This window comes from Oncorhynchus mykiss, chromosome 30 (genome assembly GCF_057628025.1).
Source record: "Oncorhynchus mykiss isolate SJ-2025 chromosome 30, ASM5762802v1, whole genome shotgun sequence".
Classification (NCBI taxonomy): Eukaryota; Metazoa; Chordata; class Actinopteri; order Salmoniformes; family Salmonidae; genus Oncorhynchus; species Oncorhynchus mykiss.
The window spans coordinates 28,392,608-28,413,776 of NC_143051.1; the positions used below are offsets into that span (position 1 = coordinate 28,392,608).

The window sequence follows — 21,169 nt, forward strand, 5'->3', positions numbered from 1 at the left end:
GCAGTCTACGGACAGGGAGAAACTGCAATCCATGCTTTAGTTATGATCTAAATGTACTGTTGTAAATGTTAATATGAGCATGCCTGTGGACCCCCCTAACCCTCCTTCAGCGAACATAGCATTCCCCTTGTTAACTTTGATCAATTCGTCCCATCTATAGTAGTCCCTTTGGGGATGGCAGACTTCCATTCAACAAAATCACAACACTCTGTAGGAAGGTTAGATACTGCACTGTAATTGACAGAACACACAAAGCACGTGGGAGGATAGAGATAAATCTATTTATTAGTTTGTTCACTTCTTTAAATCTCCAGAAATATAAACTTCACCCTTATTCACATAAAATCAACTGTTGTTGAATAATTAAGTAAATATCAATAAAATCATTGTAATAATAATAATAATTACAAGAATCATCAAAATAATTACAATAATCAATACTATCATGGGACTATTAACAATCATATCTTCATAAAATGTTGATAAATATGTTTTTCATTGATCTACAGCACGTGTCAAACTCATTCCACGGAGCGTTGAGTGTCTGCTGGTTTTCGCTCCTCCCTTGTACTTGATTGATGAATTAAGGTCAATGATTAGTAAGGAACTCTCACCTGGTTACCTAGGTCTTAATTGAAAGGAAAAACCAAAAACCATCAGACACTAGGCACTCCATGGAATGAGTTTTACACCCCTGATCTACAGTATGCACACATATTAATGTCTGCGTACAAATGCCTGTGACGTTCCCTAATGTCCATTAAAAGTTTGACAATAGGAGGGGGTGTCGAGGGGTTATGGCTTGTCAAGGGGCATGGCTAACTTTAAGGGAAGTAAAAAGGGGAAAGCCCCCATCATAAGGATAGCATCAAAGGGAAGGCAAAACACAGAAATCGTTTACAGGAATAGCTATGAGAAAAGGCATTATATCATATGTCAGTCATTGTAATTAATAGATAGGTAGTTTCAATATGATAGGTTTAGGGTTCAGTTGATTGGTGTGACAATCTACTTGTGTCTAGGAGTCATACACACGAGATGTTGTAGCACAGCAGCTGAGAATGATTTACATTTGAAACTTGAAAACATTTCTATATTGGCTAAATCAAAATATGGCAATTCATTCCTCGTGGCTACAGCAAACATTTCCATGCTATTCACTTGTATGTTGACCACTTGGTTATAGACGTGAGAAGATGTTGATCTGAGGCTTTTGTAGGTGAAAAGAGAAATGACCCCAAAGGGGTTGTGGCATTGTTTTAAAAAAAATCTGATATCCGAACAGAGGCACAGAATCACATCTCAATATATTGCACCTGTATCTATGAAAAGCATAATCTTAAGTGCAGTCTACCTAAATCCCTAACTATCTCAAAAACATACTACAAAATCAACTTACCATAAGGTCTACTCATAAAACCAACAAAATTCTGAAAGTAAATATATATTCACCTTAATAGAACTACAGCATGAGAAAAGAAAAATTGAAAGAAAAAACAAACGTTTCAAGCAAGATTTTGTAATATCTACTGTCCCAATTTATATACAGAAATTACCAACACATACAAGTATTTCAAAGTGCCATACAGTTAGACTAGAAGGGAAAGATAAAACACTCATTTAGTTAGATTCGGCATGTGTGTCTGTGTGAAAGAGTGTTCTTTCGTGTGTGTGAGGATTTAATTTTTGTTTCGTTTTTTTGTGCACAACAGGGTGATGTAAACATGCATGGGGGAAGAAAAAAATGTAGATTTGTTTTTCCTCAAGTGGGGGGAACCAAGAAAGGACAATACACAGCTCAAATGAGAAGACATGGACATGGGATGTGCTCCTGTGTGTACCCATGCTTGTGTACCGTACCCCCTCTTGTCATTTGCTGTTTTGAGGTGTATTTTTTAAATCCCTTTTCTGTCTCAGGAACAATTCTTCACACACACACACACACACACACACACACACACACACACACACACACACACACACACACACACACACACACACACACACACACACACACACACACACACACACACACAATATACATGGAACCCTTTTCTTGTATATACACATTCAACTCAGTATATACACTACTGTTCAAAAGTTTGGGGTCACTTAGAAATGTCCTTGTTTTTTAAAAATCACGTGTTTTGTCCATTAAAATAACATCAAATTGATCAGAAATACAGTGTAGACATTGTTAATGTTGTAAATGACTCTTGCAGCTGGAAACTGTAGATTTTTAATGGAATATCTACATAGGCATGGAGAGGCCCATTATCAGAAACCACCAGGCTCACGATTACAGGCTCAAAATGGCCGGAAACAAAGAACTTTCTTCTGAAACTAGTCAGCCTATTCTTGTTCTGAGAAATTAAGGCTATTCCATGCGAGAAATTGCCAAGAAACTGAAGATCTCATACAACACTGTGTACTACTCCCTTCACAGAACAGCGCAAACTGGCCCTAACCTGAATAGAAAGAGTGGGAGGCCCAGGTGCACAACTGAGCAAGAGGACAAGTACATTAGAGTGTCTAGTTAGAGAAACAGACGCCTCACAAGTCCTCAACTGGCAGCTTCATTAAATAGTACCCGCAAAACACCAGTCTCATCGTCAACAGTGAAGAGGCGACTCCGAGATGCTGGCCTTCTAGGCAGAGTTGCAAAGGAAAAGCCATATCTCAGACTGGCCAATAAAAGTAAAATATTATGATGGGCAAATGAACACAGACACTGGGCAGAGGAACTCTACCTAGAAGGCCAGCATCCCAGTCGCTTCGTCACTCTTCAATCTCTACACTGTATTTCTGATAAATTGTATGTTATTTTAATGGACAAAATGTTTTGCTTTTCTTTCAAAAACAAGGACATTTGAGTGACCCCTAACTTTTGAACGGTAGTGTGTATATATATATATATATATACACACACACACACACACACACACACACAAAGAACAGATACACCCATTTAATAACTGAGACATTAAGTAATACCATCTGACGATTGTTCTGCCACACCCCTCTGTGGTGATAAGGGGAGGTGAGTACGACCTGAAGGTTAGAGTCCAGGCATCTGCACGAGTCCAAGGTGAGAGAGTGGAGTCAATTCAACTGGGACAGGTCGCTCATGGCAATTGTATCATTCCCGATCCCCAGCCAGACATCAGCTCTGTAGCTGAGCACCATTTGAGGAAACATCCTTCCTCCCCTACCTAGTGCAGATTGATACTATGGCCACAAGAGGGCAGTGCGTCCCAGACTTTGATGGAGACAAAGCAGGTAAAAACCTCTTTCCATCTCGAAGAGGAGAACCCATACGTACAAAAGTAAAGTGGTCCAGGGGAATTGTCCACAATGTAAATAAATCTAACTGGGATATAATTTCAAAGAAACAAACACCACACATGTCCAAGTGAGTAATTCATGTCATTAAAACACTTACGTAGGAAAAGTAAAACAATGTCCATTTATCCCAGCTCCCTAGGTTGTAATTGTATCCAGATGACATAGAAATCGAGACCTGTTGTCCTTATGTTGTGAAACATAGGGCTGTGCATATTTACTATTTCCTCTTGTGTAGAGATAGAGAAGAATAGAATAAGGAAAAAGGAGGAAACAATTAGGCCGTAGAGAAATACGTTCATGGCATTACAGAGGTATACAGTACCAGTCAAAATTTTGCACACCTACTCATTCAAGGGTTTTTCTTTATTTTTACTATTTTCTACATTGCAGAATAATAGTGAAGACATCAAAACTGTGAAATAACACATGGAATCATGTAGTAAACAAAAAAGTGTTAAACAAATCTAAATATATTTTATACATGAGATTCTTTAAAGTAGCCTTCTTTAATGACAGCTTTGCACACTCTTGGCATTCTCTTAACCAGCTTCAGGAGGTAGTCACCTGGAATGCATTTAAATTAACAGGTGTGCCGTGTTAAAAGTTAATTTGTGGAATTTCTTTCCTTCTTAATGCGTTTGAGCCAACCAGTTGTGTTGTGACAAGGTAGAGGTGGTATACAGAAGATAGATCTTTTTGGTAAAAGACCAAGTCCATATTATGGCAAAAACAGCTCAAGTAAGCAAAGAGAAACGACAGTCCATCATTACTTTAAGACATAAAGTCAATGTGGAACATTTCAAGAACTTTGAAAGTTTCTTCAAGTACAGTCGCAAAAACCATCAAGCTCTATGATGAAACTGGCTCTCATGAGGATCGTCACAGGAAATTAAGCCCTAGAATCACCACTGCTACAGAGGATAAGTTCACAAGAATTACCAGCCTCAGAAATTTCAGCCCAAATAAATGCTTCACTGAGTTCAAGTAACAGACACATCTCAACATCAACTGTTCAGAGGAGACTGCGTGAATCAGGCCTTAATGGTGTTATTGCTGCAAAGAAACCACTACTAAAAGACACCAATAAGAATAAGAGACCTACTTGGGCCAAGAAACACGAGCAATGGACATTAGACCGGTGGAAATCTGTGCTTTGGTCTGATAAATACAAATGAGAGATTTTTAGTTCCAACCGCCGTGTCTTTGTGAGATGCAGAGTAGGTGAACGGATGACCTCCGCCTATCTGGTTCCCACCGTGAAGCATGAAGGAGGAGGTATGATGGTGTGATGGTGCTTTGCTGGTGACACTTGTCTGTGATTCATTTAGAATTTAAGGCACACTTAACTAGCATGGCTACCACAGCATTTTGCAGCAATACACCATCCCATCTGGTTTGCACTTAAGTGGCACTATCATTTGTTTTTCAAGAGGACAATGACCCAACACACCTCCAGACTGTGTAAGGGTTTTTTGTCCATGAAGGAGAGTGATGGAGTGCTGCATCAGATGACCTGACCTCCACAATCACCTGACCTCAACCCAATTGAAATGGTTTGGGATGAGTTGGACCGCAGAGTGAAGGAAAAGCAGCCAACAAGTGCTCAACATATGTGGGAACTCCATCAAGACTGTTGGAAAAGCATTCTTCATGAAGCTGGTTAAGAGAACGCCAAGAGCATGCAAAGCTATCACCAAGGCAAAGGCTGGCTACTTTGAAGAATCTCAAATATGAAATATATTTTGATTTGTTTGACACTTATGTTTACTACATGATTCCATATGTGTTATTTCATAGTTGTGATGTCTTCACTATTATTCTACAATGTAGAAAATAGTACAAATAAAGAAAAACCCTGGAATGAGTAGGTCTGTCCAAACTTTTGACTGGTACTGTATATAGTCTGAGAACAGGGGCAGTATTGTGCATTATGCTTTAATTTCATTCACCATCTGGAATGAGAGGGTATCAGTTTAATACTAAGAACATATAAAACATTGGAGCCATGGTGGTTGACAGGATAACAGGCCTGCTACACTGGACGCACAACTTTTACCGGGTATGAGATGCTCCCATTGTTTTCAATAAAGCCTGGGAGTAAGCAGCATGTTTCCACGACAGGCACGCAGGCACTAGCTCTGTAATCAAAAATTCTACCCACTGGGTTACGCGTTCAGTGTAGCAGGTGTGTCACAGGGGAATTAATTAAGTGAAGTGAATATTTGAGGTGGGGGGGGTCTTTGGATCCCCCAAAGTCTCTCTTTCTCTTTCTCAGTATTGTGCTTTGTCATACCTATTAAAATTGAAACAACAGGTTCGATATTGCAATGTTTCATCACTCGTGAATGGGTCACTGCAAACGCGTAGATACTGTAAACAGCACCACTAATACTGGACTGATTGTCACCAGGGTCAAGACTTAGAGTGGTATTGCAGAGAGAAAGAGAAAGAGCAAATGCATGAGGGACTGGAGAAGGTGTGTTAGCATGTAAAGAACCCTCCCCCCTTTGAATTTTCCTAAAGCTCAGCTTGTTGTGGGGGAATCAAGATCTGGAGTAGCCGTGTACTGCAGACCTCTTCTATGTTTCAGCCAATAGGATTAAGTCTGGACCCATATCAGCTTCGCCCGCATTTGATCTGCCAGTCAGGTTCCAGGGTGTCCGCCGTAAAATGGTTGGATTGGCTGCAGGAAGGGAGGGAAAGATGAAAATGGTGAAAGGGGAATGGATTAAATAATAATAAGAATCTTTGAGTTATTATAGGCCGCAATTTGTTGGTCAGAGTACATTTCAAAATACAGAGTTGAACATTTAGCACACACACACACACACACACACACACACACACACACACACACACACACACACACACACACACACACACACACACACACACACACACACACACACACACACACACACACAGAGCATGGAAGTCCTAGTTGGATTTCAAAAAATTAGGCAAATAAAGAGGTACAAATAAGCTTTTCCAATCCACGTGTCATTAACTGCGATTATCAATTAGTAAATTAGCAAACCTTAACTGATATAAGCCCATTTGATTAAAAACGACATAACCGCCATTATTGGATCACCTGTTAAACATCGGAGGATGGCTCCTTTAGTCTTTAAAACGAATACGTCACTTTATTATTATCCCTTTATTCAACAAGGTTTCTTAATTGAGAACCAATTCTTATTATTTCAAAGCCCATCTAGTGACTAATGCTGGAAATTAGCGCAAGCTAAAGCAAGACGGTGCAATGCATCTGCCATCTGGGAAATTGATGTGTCAATGTTGTCACTGAATCTGTCCCTATCAAGTAAATGAATGATTATTTTGAAAAAAGGCCAAAAGGATAAACATATAGCCAAGAGGATGTTCTGGGTGTGAAAACTCTTCTCTCAACTTGACTCGTTTTAGTAATCACATTTCGTTATTAGACTGCTCTCCTCCCGGTTAAGCTTGGATCTGATGTTGCTGTTGCCGAGGTCCAAGATGCCGTGCTCCTGGCTGGCGTAGCCATGGTAGTAGTCGAGGGGTAGGCTCGGTTGCCACGGAGCTCCCCGTTGTGGCTGACGTGTAGGCGGGGAGGTGGGACGGGAGGGAGGGCTCCGTTCCAAGGGGTGCTGGCACAGGAGACGCCCGAAAAGGAGACCCCGGGCCTGGCAGTGGCGGTGGCCGTCCCTCCCCCCCCTCCGGGGAGACCATGGGGGTCTGCTGAACCCAGAGAGGAAGAGTCCTCTTCCTATCGATAGCAAGACAGAGGGAGGGAGGAAAAAAGGCGGAATGGTGGGTGGGAGGGAGTCAGAAGAGAACGCGTGGGGAGAGAACGTCACACAGGAGGGGATAGAAGAGGGGGTTGGGGGGGAGTTTTGCAGAAAGGGAGAGAAGAAATATGTTATAAAGTAAAGGAATGTGAAGTTCCAACAGAGATGAAATAAAAGAAAGACCCCACAAGAAAGCACAGGACAGAGACAGGGGGGGTGGGGGTTTAGGGTTGAGAAACAGGGTCCTGTTCATTAGGTACCCAATGGAAGAAGACGGACTGATATACCTGGACTTATCCAATAAGAAAATATTTTTTTCATTTTCCATTGCAAAACATTTTCTGATGTATGCCCTAATGAACACAACCCAGGTGTAGTCCAACCATTTGTCTGAAGCAATACAGAGGGACTTTAGCCTAAGGTGGCAGTAGCGACCTTTCCCCTCATGTAATGGGATTGATAAGAGTCAGTGTTTGTCATTTCAATTTGAGAAAATGTAGTTGTCAATGGGCTTCATATCAGTGACACCCTAACAGTGTTGGCTGCCTTAATTCACTGCGGACTGCGGCCTCATACACACTGAACAAGTAAAGCTAGAAATAGCCAAGTTACGAAAAGTGTCACGTGGTCCCGGAGTCTGGTTGAGTGGGTAACGCTCTCACATTTTAATCCATATACGTTCCCCCACGGCGGGGATCCCGGTTCAATCATGAGCGCTTCACATTTGTACTCCCTTTACTCTCCCTGCTTCTGCTCCTATCCTTTCTCAAATAATACAATGAACGTGTCATGATTAACCTCTGTTTGGGAACAGCAAAAACTCATGCTCATGACCAATCAAAACCACTGTTTCAGGCATCTGGCAGATGCCCCAAACTCATCCTCTACACAGGGATGCACAGAAAACTACCATTAGTCATGTACTCTGTAAGACTTAAAAAAGACATGTATGTTCAATTCATAATTTCCCGCAAAGATGTATCAATACACTCTCAGAAAACAAGATGCTAATTAGTACCAAATAGGGTTGTTCATGTGTTCACCCCACCACCTCAAAAGAACTGATGAACATAAACACAATATGGCAACACAGTTAGAATAAAACAACAAACTAAATCACAGGTACAACGGTATGGGAAATCATGCTACATGGAAACATAACCCACAACCCTCTAACAAGAAGAAAACCCTCTTTGCAACCATTCAGACAGTAAAGAACCCAACCCTACTCTTCCCCCCCAACCCTGTTCACCGTAAGTGTTGGTCTGACACTATCAGTGCAAACCGCAGCTTCTTTCTGATTCACACATTGAGCCTCTCGCTTTTGAAAGATGAAAACATTTCAAATGATTAAATACACGTTAATACAGTTGTACCATGGTAAGCTACTTAAGGCATTTCGTTTTCAGAAATGTAGGGGGTATATTTCATTAATGGAGTGTTGCATACCTTTACAAATAAACATATAGATGCCAGGGCTCTACTTTCCCTGGCCATACACACTATATAGTGTGTAAGAAATACCATGTAGCTGGATCAAGGGAAAGCTAGCCTGGAATCCAAACTGAATATCTCTCTGTTTCAATATTATTTCACTACACTGGTTCAGTCTGGCCATGCTTTCATTGAAACTGGTTGTGTCTACAAATAAGGGGCATTTGGCAAAACAAACTGGTCAGGGATTGGATCACCTTCAGCCAATCGAAGGTTGCCCAGTTGATAAAACTCCATGTTCTAGGACTCGAATATGCTGCAATGCATAGCAACACCCCTATACTTACCACACCATTCAACCTTATACTGCCAGTCCACTCCATCATAGATGCCATTTACACCAGCTTTGAGAAAGAAATGCCTCAATATGCAGTGGTTGAAAGGGTCTTTTGTCAGTGGTGGTAAAAATTCTATAATGTAGAGAGACATTGTGCCCAGACACACATTCAACAGCTTACATACTGTAGGACGGAATAGACATGGTGCAATATAGTATGTTGTCAAGTAACCAAATTAATCAATGTAAACAGCGTTTTACTTGTTTCGCATTGTTTTCTCAAAGGGGAAGCTGGTGTTGAGAAACTTGGCTGGGTCCATGAGTTATCAAGGCCCCTTATGGGGTTAACTATGTCACCGTTTCTTTGCCACAGGTATGTCATATATGGTTAAGCCCGTCATATCTGGGTAAGCACATTGCAGGTTTCCAAATGCATTCCACTAGCCACATACTACCACTACTAATGTAAAAATGGCACATATGACAGACTAGTGAATCCATATTAAACCATGTCAATGTACACACCATAGACTCATAGAGACTAGAATACACTCTCAGCCATACAGACCAACGGACAAACAGATCTGACCGATCTGATCTCTGAACATTCTGGGCTTCATTTCAGGAATGGCACTCACTCTCAACTCATCCTCCACAGCCATCAGCCTGTAAAAGAAGCAGAACATGTATATTTTAGAAAAAGCTACAGAACCACGATTAAGTTTCTTTCTGCCATTTGGCCTCCCATCATTAGCCTTTCTGTTTATGGAAACAGATATGATGTTCGGGGAATTGAAATTCCCACAAAAGTAAATGCATTCAACGTAAATGATATCTAGGCAAGTGAGCAAGCAGGCATAACCTTCTGTCTTGTCTTGTTTTGGTCGAGCTCACCTGTTGATAATGCCTTTGATTTGGCTGTCCTTCTCCAGCTGCTGCTGCCTCAGCATGCGCTCGCTGTCGTCCAGCCGGTTCTGGTACTGCGATAGGATCTTGCTGGTCTGCTGTTCCTGTGAAAGCATCCTGCGCTCATACTCCTCCAGCTTCCGATGGGACATTATCAGGCGCTCCTTCAGGGAATGGATCTCCTCCTCGTATTCCTTTACCTGGCAGACAGACGGCAGGGGAGGGAGATCAATGCTCTGGAATTCTAGCATCTATTAGGCAGACCCTGGCGCAAGTATAACGTGATTAAGGGGGAAGTTGTAATCGACGAGGGGGCAAACATTTTGGGGTCTTGCACTGGAATTATATTGAATTCTGCTTATATCACGCTGCATCACAATAAACACTAAGTTCAAATGCAGAGATTCTGAGATCTGAGTGCTTTTTAAGTGACAGGTTTGCGCGCAATCTGTCGCCCATTTCCACTGCACTGTATCAGCATTAAATATGGGACTTCTAGCAGTCTTAAGGACAAAGACTCAGCAGGAGGCAGGCAGGTAAAGGTGCAAATTAGTGTTGGATTTATTTACATATCGCTGGTGTTTCAAAGATGACAGTGGTATTTACAAATACACTGAGTGAACAAAACACCTTCCTAATACTGAGTTAAACATCCTTATTTAACCTGTCTCCTCCCCTTCGTCTACACGAATTGAAGTGGATTTAACAAGTGCCATCAATAAAGAACATAGCTTTCACCTGGATTCACCTTTTCAGTCTATGTCATGGAAAGAGGTGTTCTTAATGTTTTGTACATAATGTTCTGACTTCAAAATGTCCGTTTTCAAAAGAAAAAGCCTCTCTTTAGGCAAAACCAGTCTTAACCAATAAAGCACAGGTAGGGTCTACCAGGCTCAGATACAGCCTCCCCTTGAGTTACCCAAAAGTTAACTAACTACAGGGTTGTCAGGTCAAACAAAAAATTATAGCCCAATGACCACGAGTCTTGCCCAAAAGTCTTGAAAACTAGCCCAAATTTAAAAAAAAATTCACAGCAAGAGAGGAGTTGCCATATTTATACAATAGCCCCTTTTCCATAACGTTATCGAGCCAATTAAGAAGGAATGATTTAACTTGTAACAACGTTAGAAGCAAAATTCGGGGTTCCTCAAAATAAATATTATTGCAAGCTATGACATGACGCAATAAAGCAATTTGAAAATGTGGGAAGAGAAAAGATAATTTCCCCTTATTCATCTCACCAGATCGTTTGCAAAAGGAGTATGGTGTACTGCCAATATACCACGACTAAGGGCTGTTCTTAAGCATGACGCAACACAGAGTGTCTGGATACAGCCGTTAGCCCTGGTATATTGGCCATATATCACAAACCCTGGGGATGCCTTATTGCTATTATAAACTGGTTACCAACGTAATTAGAACAGTACAAAGTACTGTTTTGTCATACCCATGGTATATGGTCTGATTTGCATAGTCTTTTAGCCAATCAGCATTCAGGGCTCAAACCAGGTTTATAGTTGTAAAACAATCCCTTTTGCACATGTGCATAACTATAGATAAATCCGACAGGTAAGTTTGAGTGATGAAAGTTGGACAGAGGATCTCTAAATCTGTAAACAAGAAAAACTTGGATGAACATAAAAAATGTATATTAAGCCTATTCTCTGGCAATTGTGCTATTATTACGTGCCAAATGTTAAGACGACAAATGGCCCATTTGCGATACTGACTTGTCATTTCAATAGGCATAGGCTAGAAACTAGAATTCGGGTTCATGATTCAATTTTGCCATGGTTTGCTTAGATAAAGGCAGGTTGCCTATAGCCCCTGATAGGCCTAACATCTAATTTCAGATAGTGTACAGTAGCCAAGACAAGATGTAGGCAAGATGTAAACTGAACGATTTAGCAGTTTGCTTCGTACAAATTAACTGACTAATTTATTTGACATGAATAGCGAGGCGATTAAGAGGTAAGAAGTGCTTGTGTTTCAATACTAAAGTGCCTGTAAGAACATCCAATAGTCAAAGGTTAATGAAATACAAATGGTATAGAGGAAAATAGTCCTATAATTCCTATAATAACTACAACCTAAAACTTCTCACCTGGGAATATTGAATACTCATGTTAAAAGGAACCACCAGCTTTCATATGTTCTCATGTTCTGAGCATGGAACTGAAACGTTAGCTTTCTTACATAGCACATATTGCACTTTTACTTTCTTCTCCAACACTTTGTTTTTGCATTTTTTAAACCAAATTGAACATGTTTCATTATTTACTTGAGGCTAAATTGATATTATTGATGTATTATATTAAGTTAAAATAAGTGTTCATTCAGTATTGTTGTAATTGTCATTAGACCCTAAGCACACAATCATGACAACGCAGGAGTGGCTATGGGACAAGTCTCTGAATGTCCTTGAGTGGGCTAGCCAGAGCCCAGACTTGAACCAGATCGAACATCTCTGGAGAGACCTGAAAATAGCTGTGCAGCAACGCTCCCCATCCAACCTGACAATGCTGGAGAGGATCTGCAGAGAAGAATGGGAGAAACTCCACAAAGACAGCTGTGCCAAGCTTGTAGCGTCATTCCCAAGAAGACTCGAGGCTGTAATCGCTGCCAAAGGTGCTTCAACAAAATACAGAGTAAAGGGTCTGAATACTTATGTAAATGTGACTTCAGTTTATTTTATTTGATCAATTAGCCAATTTTTTTTTACTGTTTTTGCTTCATCATTATGGGATAGTGTGTAGATTGATGAGGGAATAAGAAATATATATACAGTGCCTTGCGAAAGTATTTGGCCCCCTTGAACTTTGCGACCTTTTGCCACATTTCAGGCTTCAAACATAGAGATATAAAACTGTATTTTTTTGTGAAGAATCAACAACAATTGGGACACAATCATGAAGTGGAACGACATTTATTGGATATTTCAAACTTTTTTAACATATCAAAAACTGAAAAATTGGGCGTGCAAAATTATTCAGCCCTACTTTCAGTGCAGCAAACTCTCTCCAGAAGTTCAGTGAGGATCTCTGAATGATCCAATGTTGACCTAAATGACTAATGATGATAAATACAATCCACCTGTGTGTAATCAAGTCTCCGTATAAATGCACCTGCACTGTGATAGTCTCAGAGGTCCGTTAAATGCGCAGAGAGCATCATGAAGAACAAGGAACACACCAGGCAGGTCCGAGATACTGTTGTGAAGAAGTTTAAAGCCGGATTTGGATACAAAAATATTTCCCAAGCTTTAAACATCCCAAGGAGCACTGTGCAAGCGATAGTATTGAAATGGAAGGAGTATCAGACCACTGCAAATCTACCAAGACCTGGCCGTCCCTCTAAACTTTCAGCTCATACAAGGAGAAGACGGATCAGAGATGCAGCCAAGAGGCCCATGATCACTCTGGATGAACTGCAGAGATCTACAGCTGAGGTGGGAGACTCTGTCCATAGGACAACAATCAGTCGTATATTGCACAAATCTGGCCTTTATGGAAGAGTGGCAAGAAGAAAGCCATTTCTTAAAGATATCCATAAAAAGTGTTGTTTAAAGTTTGCCACACGCCACCTGGGAGACACACCAAACATGTGGAAGAAGGTGCTCTGGTAAGATGAAACCCAAATTGAACTTTTTGGCAACAATGCAAAACGTTATGTTTGGCGTAAAAGCAACACAGCTCATCACCCTGAACACACCATCCCCACTGTCAAACATGGTGGTGGCAGCATCATGGTTTGGGCCTGCTTTTCTTCAGCAGGGACAGGGAAGATGGTTAAAATTGATGAGAAGATGGATGGAGCCAAATACAGGACCATTCTGGAAGAAAACCTGCTGGAGTCTGCAAAAGACCTGAGACTGGGACGGAGATTTGTCTTCCAACAAGACAATGATCCAAAACATAAAGCAAAATCTACAATGGAATGGTTAAAAAATAAACATATCCAGGTGTTAGAATGGCCAAGTCAAAGTCCAGACCTGAATCCAATCGAGAATCTGTGGAAAGAACTGAAAACTGCTGTTCACAAATGCTCTCCATCCAACCTCACTGAGCTCGAGCTGTTTTGCAAGGAGGAATGGGAAAAAATGTCAGTCTCTCGATGTGCAAAACTGATAGAGACATACCCCAAGCAACTTACAGCTGTAATCGCAGCAAAAGGTGGCGCTACAAAGTATTAACTTAAGGGGGCTGAATAATTTTGCACGCCCAATTTTTCAGCTTTTGATTTGTTAAAAAATTTGAAATATCCAATAAATGTCGTTCCACTTCATGATTGTGTCCCAGTTGTTGTTGATTCTTCACAAACAAATACAGTTTTATATCTTTATGTTTGAAGCCTGAAATGTGGCAAAAGGTCGCAAAGTTCAAGGGGGCCGAATACTTTCGCAAGGCACTGTATATTTTTAGAATAAAGCTGTAACGTAACATCATGTGGAAAAAGTCAGTAACCTCATAAATATTGTCAGGATGTAGCAGTGGTCACTTTTCTTTTCCATATTTACCAACATGGTATGTCCATTTGGTGAATGTAGATTGGCGGAGGAAATAAAGGAACATTATAGCAGTTGCTCAGAGGCAGATGAACACTTTGCCCAGGCCCTAAATACTGTCCTCTAACCTTTTGGTGATGCGGGGGCACAAACTTCCCCGCATTGGCCTTTGTTGAAGTAGGTAAGGGAGCATTCTCTCCCGAACGATGCACAGTGGACACTGGGGTTATCTCCAGACACCCCAGCAGTGAAATAACTTCAGTGACACACCGAGGAACATTTTGTGGTGCAGTCATTTTCTCTCCAAGCCCGGGTCAGAGCACACCCTCTCCTCTCCAGGCTCCTGAGAGAGTTCGGTCATAATCAATTCAGTGTCAGTCAGTGTCAGGATGAAAACCTCACACACCCCAACATAGGGCAGACACTCGTGCAGAGCGCCTTCCATAGGTACAGCAGAAGAGCAAGAAGGAGATAGTTTGGCCTCCGACACGGCATCCTCACCATGGCCTAACTGGTAAACTTGACCCCGCACTTATAAATCATAATAAAATATTACAGGCAGAGGCGTATTATGTTATTCACGTAGCCTACCACAGAGATGAGAAGCGCCCTCGTTGCTTTCCATAGCCCCCCTACACACACCGTGGTGCACTCTGTCCATTGTGCTGACAGCGCAGCATAGATTTTTTTTTTTAGCCAACCTGTCACTCACTCATTTGAACTTTTTTGTGCTATTTTTATATAGGGACATAAAACTAACGCTGAGGGGGCACACGTTTGAACTGAGGGGGCTAAGCCCCCTTTAGCCCCCTCGTGGAGCTGGGTACAGCATTAGGACTGACCGCAATGTTTCAGAGCTCCTACAATACACTTTATTCCCCAACTGTAGCACCATAGTCCCCCCTTTTACACAGTGTTAAAAGTATGAACCATCTGTTAGGTGAGGAATTACATTAATTAAAGGGGATGCCTAGTCAGTTGCACAACTGAATGCATTCAACTGAAATGTGTCTTCCACATTTAACCCAACCCCTCTGAATCAGAGAGCAAGGCAGTTAACCCCCAACAGCGTCGATTAAGACAGCCCCCCGCAGTTGGTGGGGGTTAACTGCCTTGTTCAAGGGCAGAACAGCAGCTCTTTCTACCTTGCAGATTCAAACCAGCGTCCTTTCGGTTTACTGGCCCAACACTCTTATTGGCCTCCGCTAGGCTACCTGCATTCCTTTCTTCAAGGAACATTTAATTAAAGGAACAGTCTAGCAATATTTTCAGGTCCCAATCCTGGAACATCAAATTATGACATGGAGTGAAAATGTTCCCTTGACCTTGTCATAAAATTCTTGGAACATCATGCTGGGGGTTAAATGTTACCCTACAACCAAATGAAAATCAGATAAAGACATTCCCTTATAATCTAGGAAATGTATTTAATTTACTAGAGAGGCTCTCATCCCCCCAAAATGGGCTCACCCTATCCATGCGAGACTCGTCCATGCTCTTGGAGTACTCCTTCAGCTTGAGGTCCTCAAGGTTTGATGAGCTACGCAATATTTCGATGTCGGCAGAGAGGTGTGGCATGTTGGACACCCAGGCCACAGTGCGCTCGTTGGGTGTCAGGGTGGAGGGGGACTGAGAAACCTGAAAGAAAAGAGGCAAGATGATACAGGAAGAGGCTCAGTAATTGCATGATCATGCTATCAAAATTCTTAAGACTAAAAGGTTCTCCTATCTATTTAGGAAAGCTTGTGATGTGTTCTAACCTGTTAAGAGTTGACGGTGGCTGGATTAAATTACTAGATAAAACAGCAACACTTTTCTGTGCTTTTTAGGAAGCTGTCCATCTTCAAGATGTATCTCTTTGGACTTGCCTTTGGACAAGTCCTTAGATTTTGACAATAGACAATAATGTTCAAACAATAGCCTTCATTACATAATCAGGTTGTATTTGATGTTACATTACATAATTTTACATAATGTGCAACATGTATAGAACTGGGACCAAATATAGATTTGGTTAAAATTGAACACCAATAACATGTTCATGACACTGAAGATGTGACAAAAGCTAAGCTTCCTCAGTGACCCCTCCCTCCTAAATCAGCTGAGATTCTGAGAATCACAGAAGTGTGATTAATAAATGTAGCCAAGGTGGTTTGTGACGTGTAACCTTGGCTGAGACCTCTAGACTCATTTTAGCTTCCAGAGCTGGACTAACACAGTCTCAAGGCCTAGGTGTCCCAACACAGAGCCCATGATGTTCCAGCAATATACCTGTTTATTGACTGTGGGCTTGAGCAGGTGCTGCTGTGGAGGCTGCTGTTGCTGCTGCTGGGACTGCTGCTGAGGTTGCTTGGTGCTCTTAGTCGGGGTGTCTGTGGTCTGAGGCTGCTTGGAGCTCTTAGTCGGGGTGTCTGTGGTCTCTCCGTTGCCCCCTTGTGGCGCCCCCTGGCTGTCCCTGGCAGAGCTCGACTGGCGCGGGAGACCAGGGGCTGGGCTGTCAGACTGTTTGACGGACAACTGCTGCTGCTGTTGTTGCTGTGGCGAGGGCTGCCTGCCACCAAAGCTGGACTCGGGCGACTGGAGAAGGAGGTTCCTGCTCTGGGGGCGGGCTTTGGGAGGGGTGGAGGTGGCCCCGGGGCTGATGGACAGCTGGGATTTGAGGCGCTGCGGGGGAGGCGGTGCTACGGAGCCATGACGGACAGGGTGCACGGTGGAAGGGGGAGTGGCCAAGGAGGTGGGGGTGCCCATGCCTGTTGCCGTCTGAGGGGTCATGCCCATAAGAATTTGCTGCTGGAGATTCTCCTGAGAGCGAGAGGGTGGGCGGGAAAAGGAAGAGAGGGAGACAGAGGGAGGGAGGGCAGGAAATATTTAGAAAAAGAAGATACAGTATTTGAGATCAAATACTATAGGAGAGGGAGAGTGAGGGAGAGGGTATAAGAAGAGAAATGAGGAATGAGACAATCCCTCTTTCGTTCATGCCTGTCTAACTTGTTTTTCAAGCATCTTCTCATACGAACAATTAGGGATGCACGATAAATCAGTGAACATAACGGAATCGATTACGTCATGTTCACAAATGATGTGTTTACGAAACCGTGTTGGTAATAAAGCATAATTTGTTTGACCGCAACTTCTGAGGTAGCTAGCTTTAGCTTGGCACCTAGCTCTAACACCAATACAACCAGCCTGAAAACAATGACCAGTAGAAACTGCAGTCATTTTCATTATTATCAGCAATGATTTGGGAATCCTTGTGAGTAAGTATTAGCTAGGTTGCCACTTGTTGTTTGTCTATTGAAATTGAACTTCAGTTCATGAAAATAAATAGCTAGCCAGATAATTAACCCTGTTGCCCAAAGCCAACGTTATAAGCAGTCAGCTAGCTTCATCTGGCTAGTGAGGCTCAAATGGACCGGGCTATGTGTTGTGAAGCTAGCCACAATAAAGATTAGGCACAATAGTGGATTTTGCGGTTTGCCTTCAAAATAAAATGTAATTGACAGTGATGCAAATTAAAACAAATAGTACAATTATGCCATACTTTTATTTTGAAGGCTAACCGCAAAGTCCACTTTGTGGTTAATTCTTATTGTGGCTAGCTTCACATAGATGGGTTCAACCATCATTAATTAAATAAGAACTGCCATATAAATTAGGGTTATTTTAGATGATGACACCTAGCTATGTCATCCCTAAATCTTCCTCAGATTATTACCAATCCCACAAGGTATGACTCCAAACACCCAGGAAAGGCTACTCTACTTGATATTATCCTCACAAATAATCCTGATAGGTATCAGTCTGGTGTTTTCTGTAATGACCTAAGTGATCACTGTTTAACAGCCTGTGTTCGTAATGGCTGCTCAGTGAAACGATCTGTCCGGCTTTGTCATAGACGATTGCTAAAAAACGTTAATGAGCAAGCCTTACTTCATGACCTGGCCTCTGTAAAATGGTATAGAATCAGCTTGATCCCCTCTTTTGATGACACTTGGACCTTCTTTTTTGATATTTTCACTGGTATTGTTAACAAACACGCCCCCATAAAGAAAATTAGAATTAAAAACAGGTTCAGCTCCTGGTTCGACCGTGATCTTGCAGAGTTACTCCACCTCAAGAATTGCATTTGACAAAATGCTCGACACATGCATACTCAGGCTGACTGGCTCTTGTTCAGGCAAATGAGAAATAAGTGCACTCAGGCTATCCGGAAGGCCAAAGTTAGTTACTTTAAGGAGCAGTGCTCTCTCTGTGGGTCTAACTCCAAGAAGTTCTGGAAAACTACTCAGATTATGGATGTGTCACTTGAAACATTAAAGGTCCTCAATGATGTCACCATTGCCCTTGATTCTAAGCAATGTTGTGCTGCTATTTTTACTTACTTGGCCAAAGCTTTTGATACGGTAGACCATTCCATTCTTGTGGGCCGGCTAAGGAGTATTGGTGTCTCTGAAGGGGTCTTTGGCCTGGTTTGCTAAGTACCACTCTCAAAAGTATAAAGTCAGAAAATCTGCTGTCTCAGCCACTGCCTGTCACCAAGGGAGTACCCCAAGGCTCAATCCTGGGCCCCACACTCTTCTCAATTTACATCAACAACATAGCTCAGGCAGTAGGAAGCTCTCTCATCCATTTACAGTGGGGGAAAAAAGTATTTAGTCAGCCACCAATTGTGCAAGTTCTCCCACTTAAAAGTTGAGAGGTACACTTCATAGGTACTATGACAGACAAAATTAGAAAACAAAATCCAGAAAATCACATTGTAGGATTTTTAATGAATTTATTTGCAAATGATGGTGGAAAATAAGTATTTGGTCACCTACAAACAAGCAAGATTTTTGGCTCTCACAGTAAGCAGCTTGGTTTGAAGAAATCAACTGTGGGAGCAATTATTAGGAAAGGGAAGACATACAAGACCACTGATAATCTCCCTCGATCTGGGGCTCCACGCAAGATCTCACCCCGGGGGGTCAAAATGATCACAAGAACGGTGAGCAAAAATCCCAGAACCACACGGGGGGGACCTAGTGAATGACCTGCAGAGAGCTGGGACCAAAGTAACAAAGCCTACCATCAGTAACACACTACGCCACCAGGGACTCAAATCCTGCAGTGCCAGACGTGTCCCCCTGCTTAAGCCAGTACATGTCCAGGCCCGTCTGAAGTTTGCTAGAGAGCATTTGGATGATCCAGAAGAAGATTGGGAGAATGTCATATGGTCAGATGAAACCAAAATAGAACTTTTTGGTAAAAACTCAACTCGTCGTGTTTGGAGGACAAAGAATGCTGAGTTGCATCCAAAGAACACCATACCTACTGTGAAGCATGGGGGTGGAAACATCATGCTTTGGGGCTGTTTTTCTGAAATGGACCAGGACGACTGATCTGTGTAAAGGAAAGAATGAATGGGGCCATGTATCGTGAGATTTTGAGTGAAAACCTCCTTCCATTGGCAAGGGCATTGAAGATGAAACATGGCTGGGTCTTTCAGCATGACAATAATCCCAAACACACCCCCCCGGGCAACGAAGGAGTGGCTTCGTAAGAAGTATTTCAAGGTCCTGGAGTGGCCTAGCCAGTCTCCAGATCTCAACCCCATAGAAAATCTTTGGAGGGAGTTGAAAGTCCGTGTTGCCCAGCAACAGCCCCAAAACATCAATGCTCTAGAGGATATCTGCATGGCGGAATGGGCCAAAATACCAGCAACAGTGTGTGAAAACCTTGTGAAAACGTTTGACCTCTGTCATTGCCAACAAAGGGTATATAACAAAGCATTGAGATAAACTTTTGTTATTGACCAAATACTTATTTTCCACCATAATTCATTAAAAATCCTACAATGTGATTTTCTGGATTTTTTTTCTTTTTTAATTTTGTCTGTCATAGTTGAAGTGTACCTATGATGAAAATTACAGGCCTCTCATCTTTTTAAGTGGGAGCAATTGGTGGCTGACTAAATACTTTTTTGCCCCACTGTATATGCAGATGATACAGTCTTATACTCAGCTGGCCCCACCCCGGATGTTGTGTTAAATGCTCCACAACAAAGCTTTCTTAGTGCCCAACAAGCTTTCTTTACCCGTAACCTTGTTCTGAACACCTCCAAAACAAAGATAATGTGGTTTGCTAAGAAGAATGCCCCTCTCCCCACAGGTGTGAATACTACCTCTGAGGGTTTAGAGCTTGATGTAATCACCTTATACAAGTACTTGGGAGTATGGCTAGACAGTAGACTGTCCTTCTCTCAGCACATATCAAAGCTGCAGGCTAAAGTTAAATCTAGACTTGGTTTCCTCTATCGTAATCGCTCCTCTTTCACCCCAGCTGCCAAACTAACCCTGATTCAGATGACCATCCTACCCATGCTAGATTATACTAGACATAATGTATAGATCAGCATGTAAGGGTGCTCTCAAGCGGCTAGACGTTCTTTACCATTCGGCCATCAGATTTGCCACAATATTCCTTATAGGACATATCATTGCACTCTATACTCCTCTGTAAACTGGTCATCTCGGTACACCCATCGCAATTCCACTGGTTGATGCTTATTTATAAAACGTATTTATAAAACCCTCAGTCACATTCTGTTAAAGGTCCCCAAAGCACACACATCCCTGGGTCGCTTGTCTTTTCAGTTAGCTGCAGCTAGCAACTGGAACGAGCTGCAACAAACACTCAAACTGGACAATTTTATCTCAATCTCTTCATTCAAAGACTCAATCATGGTCACTCTTCATGACAGTTGTGGCTGCTTTGCGTGATGCATTGTTGTCTCTACCTTCTTGCCCTTTGTGCTGTTCTCTGTGCCCAATAATATTTGTACCATGTTTTGTGCTGCCACCATGTTGTTTTGCTACCGTGTTGTTGTCATGG

General features: G+C 42.0%; 1 protein-coding gene across 4 annotated transcripts in view; it reads right to left on the reverse strand.

Moving 5' to 3' along the window:
* Nucleotides 1-267: 267 nt before the first annotated feature.
* The window catches only part of LOC110488218 (ras/Rap GTPase-activating protein SynGAP), a 115,491-nt gene continuing 94,589 nt past the window's right edge, over nucleotides 268-21,169 (reverse strand). For 3 of the 4 annotated variants that reach the window (XM_021560338.3, XM_090227947.1, XM_090227948.1), the window contains 6 exons: nucleotides 16,568-17,098; nucleotides 15,767-15,934; nucleotides 9,781-9,992; nucleotides 9,525-9,552; nucleotides 6,776-7,093; nucleotides 268-6,028 (listed from right to left, as the gene is read on the reverse strand). In XM_021560338.3, the coding sequence (XP_021416013.2) occupies nucleotides 6,785-7,093; nucleotides 9,525-9,552; nucleotides 9,781-9,992; nucleotides 15,767-15,934; nucleotides 16,568-17,098 (1,248 nt within the window). In that variant the 3' untranslated portion in view covers nucleotides 268-6,028; nucleotides 6,776-6,784. The remainder of the gene's footprint in view (nucleotides 6,029-6,775; nucleotides 7,094-9,524; nucleotides 9,553-9,780; nucleotides 9,993-15,766; nucleotides 15,935-16,567; nucleotides 17,099-21,169) is intronic. The other variant, XM_090227950.1, reaches the window with a different exon arrangement.